Source organism: Xenopus tropicalis, chromosome 1 (genome assembly GCF_000004195.4).
Source record: "Xenopus tropicalis strain Nigerian chromosome 1, UCB_Xtro_10.0, whole genome shotgun sequence".
Taxonomy (NCBI): Eukaryota; Metazoa; Chordata; class Amphibia; order Anura; family Pipidae; genus Xenopus; species Xenopus tropicalis.
The window spans coordinates 182,338,506-182,352,141 of NC_030677.2; the positions used below are offsets into that span (position 1 = coordinate 182,338,506).

Genomic DNA, 13,636 nt, shown 5'->3' on the forward strand with positions numbered 1-13,636 from the left:
AGTTACATATTCCAGTTTCATGCAACCTGACCAAAATGTTCAAACCTGTCTGAACTGACTGTACAAAGATATTGTAAGGGTTATAATTGTCTAGCAAACATAAACCTATTGAAAACTGCAAAAAGCTTATTGGTACATGTATGGTCAGCTCTTACACAATGCAATCAAATAGATGCCACAAGGCATAGCATATTGGTGCATATTGGTCTCCCAGGTGGTACAATCGGACAGATATCAATACACACACACCGTGGGGATCTGTACCAACATAGATCAGACCCACTGTTTGTTTTCAGCCTTATAACAAGTTAATTAAACACTACATGATAAGCCATCGGGCTATAATGTTTATAAGGAGGCAGATAGAGCCAATCCTATTACACATAGCTCAGACACAATAACAATACAGATAAGGAGGACACATCCCTTCAATGCCCACAGAGATAAGCGCGTCACACCCTGCGTAGGTGAGCCTCAGGCTGAGCCCGACTACCTGCACTCAGTGGGCGTGTCCTTGACGTGCCCTGTCACATGACCGAGAAAGGACGCTGGTACCGGGGCGGGGGGAGAGAGTCACAGGTGAGAGAGTGCCTGAAAGTAAACTCTACCGCAAAATGGAGCGCACCAGGCCATGCCAACCCTGACAGGAGTCCGAGTAGAACTAACTGTTCTGATAGAAGGAGAGAGACTGACTGAGAGAGAGGAAAAGTGCTGGCTGCCTCCCTGGAGTGAGAGTGCTGAGAGGAGGGGGTGAGAAAGCTGGGAGTTATGCGAATAGGCTACAACACTGGGACGTACCTTCTCGCCCTATACACAGCAGGTGAGTAAATATAATTTGTGACTGCCAACTTGTTGTAAAATGCATCTTCCAGCACTGTTAGAGAGCCCAGAGAACTATGTTATATTACTTTGAAATATACTTCATTAACTCTCCCGTGGCTCCTCCCACTGCCAATCACCCAAGTTCTTTGTGGTATTTCTGTATTTACTCCTCCTTCTCCTCTCGGATTTCTGCTCATGAAGCATTACATCCTTGAGCATTTCTGTGCATGCCATTTTGTATTTGCAATGGTGAAAAGTAAATACTTTGCAATTAATTTGACTTACATAAAAAAAACAAAACTAAAAATATAGTTAAAACCTCACAAATAATGTGTAGGTTTGGTTTCCAGTGTCAGTGACCCTGACAACTATATCGCATTAAACATTATTTAGTAGAATTAAGTCTAAAGCAACTGCACTATATGGGTTTTTTTCCTTGAAAACATTTCACAACTCGTACAACGCCTTTGTTAGTTCAACTTAGTGGTAGGGAATTCCCCGATATTTACACCCTAAGGGTGAAGACACATGGAGCTACTTAGTAGAAGCTACTTGTCACGGCTACTAAAGGCCAGAAAATACCCTGCCATAGACAATACTGAGAATTGCCTCTGCGAAAACACACATAAAGACAGTTATCAGTAACTAATAACTGCTACTAGTAGCTCTGTGACCCTTGGGGGTAGTGTAGTCACAGATCCAATCTTAATGTTTCCATTGAACTTAAGGTGGCCATACATGCTAAGATCCACTCACTTGGCGAGGTCGCCAAGCGAGCTGATCTTCTCCCGATATCCCCACCTACAGGTGGGTCATTTGGCTCTGGGGCGGACCGTGCCCTTAAATTCATAGGGGTTTTCAGTCAGTCTTTGAGACCCCCACACCACCTCAGCATGTAACATTCTCAAACAACATTGAGAATCTGGCAATGCAGCAGAATCATGGAAAATCTGTTGTTTCATTGAAAAGAATAAGGTTGACTGGATAGATTAGTGTTTATTCCACATACTATATCAAAGCATTGGAAAAACAATTGCTTAACAAAAAGCAACTCAGCCACTTATTGCTAATTTATAATGCAAAGGCTTGCCAATCCTTCAGTTTAAACTGGCTGTAATGACTGGTTTGGGGCATGAAATAAAAAAACAGTGTGGCACCTTTCACAACAATATACACAATTGTTGTGCTCATAGCAGATTGGAATGTGCCCATTGATTTAAAAAACGAGAAGACATTTTATAAAGAGCTTCTTTATACAAAGGACAATATATAGATACTAGTAGTAGATGCTGTCAGGACTGGTTCTGTAAAGAAAATAATTGGGACAGGTATAAAGCAGTTTTAAGGACCAGAATAAAATATTTCATCAATACACTGGATTAAATAACTGCTTCTTTAGTGCTGCCTAAGCCTGTGTTTCTGGTTATAGCACCTTTTTAGCTAGCTTTTCAGCTATCATTGGATACAACTGACCATGTATGCCGTTAATTACTGATACTGGAATGATTCCAATAAAAAAAAAAATATAATGCAGAGCATCAAATAAGAAGTTTTTTGTGTGTATTTTCCTTTACATTATGATGTATTATTTCATTTTAAATTATTTTTGAAGTAAATAGCCATTATTCAATTTTTCATTTTAATGTTGTAAATTTGCTACAGGAAACAACCACAAATGTCTGGAGGAGGCTCATCTTCAGGGCCCAGATCAAAAGACAGAAACTTAAATGGGCGTTCGGCGCAGTACGATGAGGTGCCAGCTGATCCTCGCCACCCAGAAACCAACCTAGAGACGCTGCATGACCGTGACCTTGCTCTAAGCGCTGATCCCTTGCCGCCACCACCTCTGCCACAGCATCCTCCATTTGGGGCTGAATTCTACCCAAGTGATAGTGAAGAGCCAGTAACCACGCTTGAACTCCGACCTGTTAGAAGGTTCATCCCAGATTCCTGGAAAAATATCTTCAAGGGTAAAAAAGAAAATCCATGGGAAAATCCAATGACAGAAATTAACTATACATCAGGAGGAGTTCCATGCTCTCCTCCACGGTCACCATCTCTCCCTGCTTCAGAACCTCATGGAAAAAACTTAGCAGGAGACTCAAAGACAGTTGCTAGTTCCTACAGAGACCCATATGGTGGGTCAGGTGGTAGCTACAATTCCAGGAGAGAAGAAGAAGCTATGTTGCCTCATGACCCCTATGGCTCTTTGGGGCGCCAAACACAAACTGTGAAGACATACAGTGAGAGAGTAGAAGAATACAATATGAGATACGCCTACATGAAATCTTGGGCAGGCTTACTAAGAATCCTTTGCATTGTAGAGCTCCTCCTTGGAGCTGCTGTATTTGCTTGTGTTACAGCTTATATTCACAAGGACAATGAATGGTACAACATGTTTGGCTACTCTCAGCCATATGGATACACTGCAAGTATGCAAGGAGGCTACTATTACAGTGGCCCCAAGACTCCATTTGTACTTGTTGTTGCTGGTTTAGCCTGGATAGTGACCATAATTCTCCTTGTGCTTGGTATGTCCATGTACTATCGAACCATCCTGCTGGATTCTACCTGGTGGCCTCTAACAGAATTTGGCATCAATATATCTTTATTTATACTTTATATGGCTGGAGCAATTGTTTATGTCAATGATACTAACCGAGGGGGACTTTGCTATTACCAGTTATTTAACACCCCAGTGAATGCATCATTCTGCAGAGTAGAAGGTGGGCAAACAGCAGCCATTATCTTCCTATTTGTCAGCATGCTTATGTATTTCATTAGTGCAATGGTTTCCCTGAAGCTTTGGAGGCATGAGTCGGCCAGAAAGAGACGCGAGTTCCTAGGTCAGGAGGTAAGAATCCATCAGTTTTGTATGTAGTGGTAATGACTGTGACCACTGCAGTAAAAAATAATGTTAATGCAAACATCAAAGAGGGAAAGCCATAATTTTCTTTGGGCTGTATGAGGCTGTGTGTGCCCAGTTGGTTTAACCCTGTGTGGAGGGTAAGTGAGAATGTGTTCTTGGTGCAAAAAGAAGGGATTAGACGAAACTATAAAGCCTGCACAATGCATGTTATTTATTATTCTTTTACAATCTGACCTCATATGGATGTGCAAATATAATGAATACATTGGATACCTAAGAGCATACAGAGGTTCATTGTGTTCCATGTTGGCTGAGTTGTATGATGATACTTGTAGGGATCATGGACCTTTTGTTTTGACAAATTAACTGTGATACACCAGAGTTGATCTGGTTCTTGGGGAACCTAAACCTTTACTGTGAGCATTCACATCTGTATTTTTTTTTTTTTTTTTTTTCAGATGAATCCTAATCAAATTTCTCCTCCAAAAGTCATGGTAAGTTTTGACTTTGTTTAATAGCTATACCTGTATCCATTCTGTCACCCTTGTTACCATTAAACTCCCAGCATTCCCTGACATCTTAAAGAATGCAACAATAACTCTGAGCCAGAGTATCCAGACTGTCCTGTGCATGTTCAACAAGGATTGAGCGCACATTAACAAGTATAATTCAAACCAACTTTCATTAAAGGAGAAGAAAAATTTAAATTGTAGGTTAGATGGACATATAAAAATAGTGCATAATAAATCATCAGTAGCCCTTTTGTATCGGAAGTTGCAGAAAATACCCAGGCTATTTAAAGCTGGCCATACACGCACCAATAATATCATATGAAACCTCGTTTCGTACGATATTCGGTGCGTGTATGGCGAGTCGACCGATATCGCAGGAGGCTGCTGATATCGGTCGACTCGTCGATCGGTCAGGTTAAAAGATTTTGATAGGGCGCCATAGAAGGTGCCTGTGCAAAATCTGCCGTCAGGGCTGAATTGGCAGAAGGAAGTAGAAATCCTATTGTTTCTACCTCCTTATCTGCCATTTCAGCCCTGAAGTTTAGTGGCGGATTTAACGATCTTTCGTGCGACCGATGGTCGCACGAAAGATCGCAAATTTCCATGTGGGTGGCCACCTTTAGTCCCGCATCTGCTTCTCAGGAGAAAGGGAGACAGCTGAGCTAATGACCCTTGACTTTATTAGATTGTACCAATTACACCTTGTAAGTGAGACGCAAATGCTCTGTTTCTTTTAATTTGCCCCCATATTATGAACTATTATAATTCCTAGTATGCCTTAAATCCTGATTAAATGTTGGACAATAGTTGGAGTTGTAGTCCAGCTTTATCTATGGACTCAATACTTCCCCTCTTCTCACTTCCATGCATTCTTTTTACTGGATACATACACAGTAAAATAAACATACATTGCCTTTCAGCAGAGCACGCATTACCTGTAATAGCAGTCTATTGTGTCTTGTCTGTATTACAAATCTTTTTTTCTATACCACTGATATTCCTTTTTTTATTTTGCTTTATTTGGACTGCCCTCTCTACTACTGTGCTGGTGTTGCAGTAAATTTTAGCTTGCCACACAAGGGAAAAAAATGCCCTTCCGGACCCAGTAAAATTACAGACTCGGATCTGTTCATTTGCTAGTTGGTTCAGACTGCATACATTTCCAGACTTTATCTGCCTTTTTGCATCCAGCTTAGCAAAGAGTATTGTTCCACTGGAATAATTCAGACTTTAGAGTTCTGTACTGAGGTACAGCTGTTTGTGGTCAAGGTTGCCAACTGAGCAAATCTTTACCTAATTGGGCAATTAATATCCAGTATATGTTGGGGACAACACTGTTTTGGTCCCTAACAAGATCTAAGAAGCTGCCAACTCCAGGAGGAGTGTCAGATGCCAGCCTAAGGCTAATGGCACATTTTTAGCATTCAAACGGCTAGAAAGTGTCTACAAACACCTCCAGCCCCCCTTCCATTGATTTTTACTTCCTTTATGCAATGCTCCTTAGTAACATTTTATGCAAACCAAAGGATTATAATAGTAACGGTCATTGATTTTACGTTTAATAACTGCATGTCACCCCCTGTTTGCCTTATTCTTTAATTTATACAGGTATAGGATCTGATGAAGAAGAAAAAGATAACCCCTTAATTAAAAAACACTTTTAACAATCACTTCCCACTGTTTGATTGAGCTCCAAATACCAATTCAAATACCAATAAGGAGTTATCTTTTTCTTCTTCATCTAATACTTTGGTTTTTTTACACAAGAAAACACTAGTTTCAGAGAAAATTTATGATAAGAGAATTTCTTCTTTCCCCGTTCCCCTTTTCCTGTAATAAGTTAACAGATATAGGATCTGTTTTCCAGAATTCTTGGGACCTTGGGTTTTCCATATAAGGAGTCTTTCTGTACCTTATGTGTATTACCACCATAATTCAGAACTTTCTGGTTAATGGGTTTTCAGATAACATATCCAATACCTGTATTTGCTCCCCCCCTCTTTCCTTTGCACCTAGAAAATTTTCATTTGCCTAGTAAAGGGAATGTTTTTCCAGTAATGTTTATTCCATCTCTTGTTTCCCTCACTAGTTGTGGTTTTGTTTGTAGTTAAAACTAAGAGAATTACTTAGCAGCTTGTTTATGTGAAGAAAGAAATATGTACAGGCGCAGACATGTCTGCATACTTCTTTGACTGGCCTCCCTAACTGCTGATTTCATAGCTCTTATCAGAATATTATGAATGCATTTTGGATAAGCCTTATTTACATATTTACAGTATTTAAATATTGTTTAGCCCCCCTCCTTTTTTCTCCTTCTTTGTCTCCGGTTCTGGTCTCTCTCTGCATTTCTGCATACATACTGCAACATACTGCAGAGCTAACCTGAGTTATTGGAACACCCCTGTCTATAGCTGCCTGTGTAAAGCTCACATTGTAGGACATTGCAGAGAAGCAGTTTAATGTATACACTTTAATATATTATGGAGCAGTCTGTGTAAATTGCTATAAATAGGAAATATACTTATTAGGCCTTGATGAAAAGGTGTGTAATACATAAGACAATGAAAAATGATCTCCATACATAAAGCTTACAGACTCAAAAAGTAATATTTTGGCAATAGTTATATATACAGTTACACACATATATACACATATACACATATACATATATATATATATATATATATATATATATAATACAGTAATATAACAGTATAATTCTAAATTCTAATTTAGAAATGCATTCCTTAACTTGCTGACTGCAAATGGCTTTATAATTCTTTGTGGTAAGTGTATGAGACACAAGACACACCTGCCCCATCTTTGCCTTGTGCCTCCAGCAGTACAACCATCCAACACATTTACTCTTCAGCAAAACTATATTTCTACATTAGCAAGCCTTTCTGCTGAAATGTCTGCCTGGAGAAGGAACCTTATTGACCAGAAAGCTTACTTCACCTTCACTAAAGTGGTAGGACTGCAAAACGAATGTAATTCTAGTTAAACACAGTATCTGTACATCTTTATAATCTTTTGTTCTGACCCTTGAAACATCAGAAGTCACTTTTTCTCCATGTCTATTGAAGGAGAAGAAAAGTCATAATAGTCAGCCATAATATTGTCGGTAACATAATCCCCCAGCTCAGCTATGTGTTACTCAGTTTGCCTATGAATCAGCTTATGTCGTCGTACATCCGTGTACCTGTTACTATCCAGCGCAGCTTCCTTTTTTCCTTCAACAGTGAATTCCCGGGGCCAGCACATGTGCATTACACCACAGTCAGAGGCAGTAGTGCAGAGACTATAAACAGCCAGGCAGATACTGCTCTCAGAAGCAATAACATTTAGTAACAACTTTAAAATAAAATATATATATTGAAAACAAAAAAGAAAACCTTTTTTTGGTAGAAATGCACTTTTACCGCCAAACCACAAATAAGTATACAAAATATTCATATTACATTTCATGCTGAGCCATAACCATAGACATAGGATTTAAGGTTTCAGGTCTTTGAACCAAACTTTTCCTTCCTTCCTTTAGCGTGAGGTGGCACTGGGAAATGGTCATATGATTGATGTCCCAGATCAGCAGAGAGACATGCGGAAGGTAGAGATGAAACCTGAGCTTCTCAGTGGATATATTCCTGCTGGACATATACCAAAGCCCATTGTAATGCCAGATTATGTGGCGTAAGTATTATGGTTTTTTTTTTAACCATTGAGTTTTATTGAGAAACAGATTACAGACATAGTTTCCAGTCAGGACATCCAAGAGGAGATCATATGGTGCAAAACATATATCAAACTTTTGTGACATAACATGTGGTTTGACGGATCTCGCTATAACATTACATACCCTGTAATACTGAGTTCCTCTGTTTTTGTACTTTATGAATCTACAATGAACTACTACTTTAACACAACTATAAACTGTGCATTGCCAACGCTTTTCCCTGGAGTTTCTAGACCAGAGTGGTGGCATGGATGGGGCATTGTGTGGTAGAGAGGGGAGGGGGGGGTCAACACTCATTTTGTTTCTGATGTTAGGTTGCTCTGTTATCGGGATGGTATCAGTTTCCTATGTTGTGTTTGTCTAGCCACGAGGACCAAATTTTCTCAAATTTGTTTGGGCATCCTCTTCTGACATATAGTAATCTATATGTGGACATTGCTTTGTTGATTTGGCTTACCCAGAATTGTATGGATGGAGCTGAGTGGGCTTTCCATTTCATTGTGATAGACTTACGAGCATATGCTAGTAGAATAGAAATTAGAGCTCTTTCCGCAGTTGTTGGGGCTAGATCAGTAATTTGGTTTAGTAGCATTCCGGATGGTGTTACTGTAATGGGGGTGCTGGTTAGATCAGATATATAGTCCGCCACCTCTGTCCAGAACCTCGCTATTTTACTGCAAGTCCAGACCATGTGGATGAAGTCTGCTGGGGATTGGTGGCAGCGGGGGCATTCGTCTGTCTGGGATGGAGATATCTTTGCTAGTACTTTGGGTGTGATATATGCCCTGTGCAAGAATTTATATTGTATTAGCCTGTCCCTTGAGGCCACTATATAGTCCATTGCTCTTTATTCATGTCTGGTATATCTATTAGCCATTTGTTGTAGAGTTTGTTTAATAAGGTATCATTGGCCAGAGCCAAAAGGGCGTAGGAGCGGGAGAGGGCCTTGGTGTGTGGGCAGGTGTGTGCTTGTTCTTCTATTCGGGAGGGGGTAGTTTGTAGAGTTGTTCCTTGAAACTGTGAGTGTACTGCATGTCTCAATTGTAGATATCGGAAGAGCATCTTATTTGGCAGGTTAAAGTTATTTTTTAGTGTCTGGAAGTCTAGAAGTTTCCCTTCCTTAACTATATCCTGTATATACTTGACTTGGAAGCTGGCCCATAACTGGGGGTCTGGTATGGATTGGAGGTGTTGTAGTTTGGGGTTACACCAGAGCGGGGTGAGTTCAGAGCAGTGGTTTTGTGGTTTGGGGAAGAGGCTGAGGGCAGTGTTCCAGGCCCATACTATTTCTTTCATGAGTGGGGTTGCTTTTGGGGTGTAGGAGCAGCCCCTATATAAGAGGTTCTTTAGCTCTTCGTATGAGCCCACTGTCTGGGCTTCAAGGCGTGTGGCCGGGTTGTCCAGGGTTGGTACTGCCCACCAGTTTGCTGTGGTTAGTTTAGCGGCTATATAATATAGAAAGAGGTTTGGGGCTGCTAAGCCTCCCGCCTGGGTTGGAAGTTGAAGTTTGGCTATGCTGATTTTGGGTGTGGAGGGGTGCCAGTATAGTTGTATAAGGAGTGCCCTGATTTTGGTGAAAAAACTGTTGGGTATTTTGGTAGGTGATTGTCTAAATATATATGTGAATTTTGGTAGTATTACCATTTTAAAAAGGTTAATGCGGCCAATGAGGGATAGTGGTAGGCGAGTCCAGGCCTTCACTTTCTGTTCTACTGTTTGCAGTAAGGGTAGCAGGTTTAGTTCCACAAATTTGTGAATATTTCTTTGAATTTTTATGCCCAGGTACTTAAATTCCTCAGTCCATTGGAGGCCTCCGGGTAATTGGGGTGGGGGTAATGGTTGTGGGTCTATTGGGAAGACTGCCGATTTGCTCCAATTTATTTTTAGGCCTGAGTAGTTAGTGTGCTTGTTTATAATATCCAGGGCTATGTTGAGTTCTATCCCAGGGTTGGCTAAGTAGAGCAGTGTATCATCAGCAAATAGTGATATTTTCTCGGTGACCCCTCCCAGTTTGAGCCCTCCTATCCTGGGTGATTGTCGTATGAGTGTCGCTAGCGGTTCCATGGCTATTGCGAACAGTAGGGGTGAGAGGGGGCAGCCCTGCCTGGTGCCCCTCTGCAATGCAAAGGGCAAGGATATGTTTTGGTTTGTACGTATAGTTGCTTCTGGGTCCCTGTACAGTGCTTGGATCCATTTCGTAAACTTTTTTTTCAACCCCATGCTTTGTACGGTTGCCCACAAGTAGGCCCATTCTACCGAGTCGAATGCTTTTTCATTGTCTAGGGTGGCAATGACTCTAGAGCCTGCATTGTCGTGGGTCACACTAAGATTTGTATATAGGCGCCTGATGTTTATGTCGGTGGTCCTGGTTGGGATAAAACCTGATTGATCTATCTCTATTAACTGTGTTATTACTTGGTTGAGGCGTCTAGCAAGGATTTTTGCTAGAATTTTTGCATCGCAATTCATTAGAGATATCGGTCTGTAGGATGCACATTCTCTAGGGTCCTTGCCTGGCTTGGGGAGGACTATGATCATTGCCCTTCTCATAGAGTCTGGCAGGGGGGCCCCCTCTCTAACGTCGTTGAATAGGCTTACCAGGGAGGGGGTCAGTTCTTTTTGGTATTTCCTATACCATTCCATGGGGAGGCCATCTATTCCTGGTGTTTTGCCTGTTGGGAAGGTTTGGATAGCGTCAGACACCTCTTGTGCTGTTATGGGGGCTTCCAACAGGTGTCTGCCCTGGGCATCTAGAGTAGGTAGGTTGATCCTGGCTATATATGCTGCTATGTCGTCGGGCTCGACTGTTAATTTGGATTTGTACAGAGTTAAATAGTATTCCCGAAATGTCTCATTAAGTATTATGTTTTAGTATAATATAGATATATTCTAGAGAGCAATCAAAACAAAGTCTTATGTTGATTCTGCATTAATAAAGGACAATAATAAACAATGTATCACTGACAATACAAAGTGCTTTAAACAGAATGATCATTATTCACATCAGTCCTTGCACCTACCATAAACATACCAGAGTCGGTATCCTCAGAAGCTTTCAGACATCTTGTTCTGAAGCTCTCTTTTGTTGATAACATTCTAAGTAAGCCTTTGTATAGCACATAAAAAAATTACAGACCACGATATAACTATTGGGAGAGCAGAAAAGGCCCACACAAATGTTAGGAGGCACGGGAATAACCCTTATCCACCATTTGTATAAAAGGGGGAAAGTGGGTCATTCCTCTTATACCTGATGTAGTTGAGCCCAGAAGGATATTTACATGACTGTATTTTCCCCTTAAGGACCTAAAGCAGTGGGTGGTGGGGTAGGTAACATGCTTCTATCCTGAATAATTGTAGTATCAGACCAGGAAACTATTACATGTTTGTATGTATTTGTAACTGGGACTTACCTAACTTCACAAATTCTCCCAGAAAACTATGTTTTTTTTTCCTGTTCAGGAAATACCAGGCCATAAAGGCGGAAGATGAACGGGAGCGATACAAAGCAGTCTTTAATGATCAATTTGCGGAGTACAAAGAGCTTCATGCTGAGGTGCAAGCTGTTATGAAAAAGTTCAGTGAGCTGGATGCAGTAATGCAGAAACTCCCAAGGAACCCAGAAAATCAGCATGTAAGGGCTCTTTTCTTCTCTTGGGCAACAGTGTTAGTCTTTCTGGTTGATTAAAAAAAGGCAGCGAACAGTGCTGGTGATTATTAGTCTGATGCAAAGGTCCTTCCCCTTCAAAGATCTTAAGCAGGGGAAGGAGATGCAATTTTTCTTATGAGGCTACCAATAGAAGGCTTTCCATGGGAGAATTTATAATGATTTATTGAAATATAGCAGTTCCTTTCTTTTTGGGATGGCTGAGAATGCCTTTATATCCATTACTCTTCACCTACAATTTTACTGGTATAAATGTGGGTCAGTTAGCAACCCAGACACCTTGTTTGCATCCTTTTTTATAGATGATTATGGTGCTATTTAAACATACTTTGGGCTACTCACTCTACTTGTTTAAAATATGTATATATCGCTTTGCAGGCTATAGGTGGTGGTGTAAATCCAGGTCCCAAGCATAATATATCACATACTTAATATTACAAATCACCAAAGGGCTTTATGACCATATAATGGCACAAGGAGGCCAAAGGCAGAATAACTGTATAAAGGTCATGGAAATCTGGTAATAGACACACCTAATGTGTCTGGTAGAGTGCTATTTGGCATTATTAATTCACTTTCTGTCTAGCATAAAAATGTGTTCTTTTATTTTTAGGAATATGAAAGGATAGCAAAAGTTCTTCAGGAATACCAAAAGAAAAAAAATGTGAGTATAAGAAACATTTCTGTAATTTTGTAGGCAAATGAATCCCCTGGTAACCAATATCAACACTTGAATGCTCTCTTAAAGACATTAGATTGTATGCCTCAAAATGGAACAGTATGTTTCCTTTTTGTTTTTTAATTTAACACAGGAATTTATATATTAGTCACATATACAAGAGGCTTGTGAAAGTTCTCCGAGGGTAATTAAAGTATACTGGAAGAGCAATTTCTCTGGCCAAAACTGCTTTAGACAAGACCAGCAAACATTCCCTGGCTCAGTCCTGTGTTTTCATATTGTCTTGTGCCTTGGATGTTTGTCTTAGAACTCATTTCCCTATAAAAATGTACAGCAGATTTAGGCCAATGCCAATTAATAAGGAAATGCTTTTCCTAGGATTATGTAAGAAGGCCGGCGTGCCAACCTATTCAAATAACTGTAGTTAAATAATTAGGGCCACAATGTAGGTATTGTGGCTAACAATTACTACTAAAATACGAGGCCAGCTAATCAGTACATTTTTATATACTATACATAGTTTGATGGTATCTCGCCATGCGCTTATGAGCAAACTTATGGATTTGTAGTACGGTATTTGTAACTGATAGGCCATAAATTACACCAGAACTTCCTGTGGCTGTAAGACCATATCACCAATGGTGGTCTCCCCTTTGCTGCTATAACAGTCTTTACTCTTTGTTGTTGGTGGTATTTAGTAAGGCGTCTAGATACTCTATGCCATTAAGAGCCTGTACAGATTTGTTCTCCTAATTGTGTGTTGTGGTGTTTCTAAATGTTATTCAAACAAATAACTGCTAATTGCACATGGGACAACATTTACATTCTTTTTTTTCCCCAATTAGGAGCCAACCTTTTTAGAAAAGAAAGAACGATGTGAATATCTAAAGAATAAACTTTCACACATTAAGCAAAGGATTCAGGAGTATGACAAAGTCATGGACTGGAATGATGGATATAATTAGCACTGATGTTATTTTAACCTTAATGACTGCTGTAAATATACAAATGAACATTACAATATTTCATCGTTTTTTTTTTTTATTTGCCTACAAATACAATATGTTGACATGTTGGCGAACTGTGAGTTGTAGAATTGCTTAGTGAGCCTCAAGTTAACTGCAAACTGCACCTTAAAGACTGTAAAACTGCAGATTTAAAACAGCTTTCAGTGTGACCCTCAAAATGCTTGTGAAATATTGGTATCCAGCAAGATCATATTTTATAAGATTATTATAATTGTTTCCCCATGCTCTAGATGCACACTGAGTTTAACAGATCCAGTTATTCAGTTATGAGGCTGAAGTACAGAGCTTAAATGAAAGCAAAAGAAGAAATCACTAGGGGATTCCAA

The 13,636-nt window shown here is 40.0% G+C and overlaps 1 protein-coding gene across 1 annotated transcript; it reads left to right on the forward strand.

Annotated features, from left to right (window-relative positions):
- Nucleotides 1-622: 622 nt before the first annotated feature.
- Nucleotides 623-13,300, forward strand: marveld2 (MARVEL domain containing 2). Its single transcript, NM_001017292.2, is given in 7 exon segments — nt 623-820; nt 2,485-3,676; nt 4,150-4,185; nt 7,745-7,893; nt 11,399-11,570; nt 12,217-12,267; nt 13,128-13,300. Coding segments are annotated over 6 exon segments (1,707 nt in total). The 5' UTR covers nt 623-820; nt 2,485-2,497; the 3' UTR covers nt 13,248-13,300.
- The last annotated feature ends 336 nt before the right edge of the window (nt 13,301-13,636 follow it).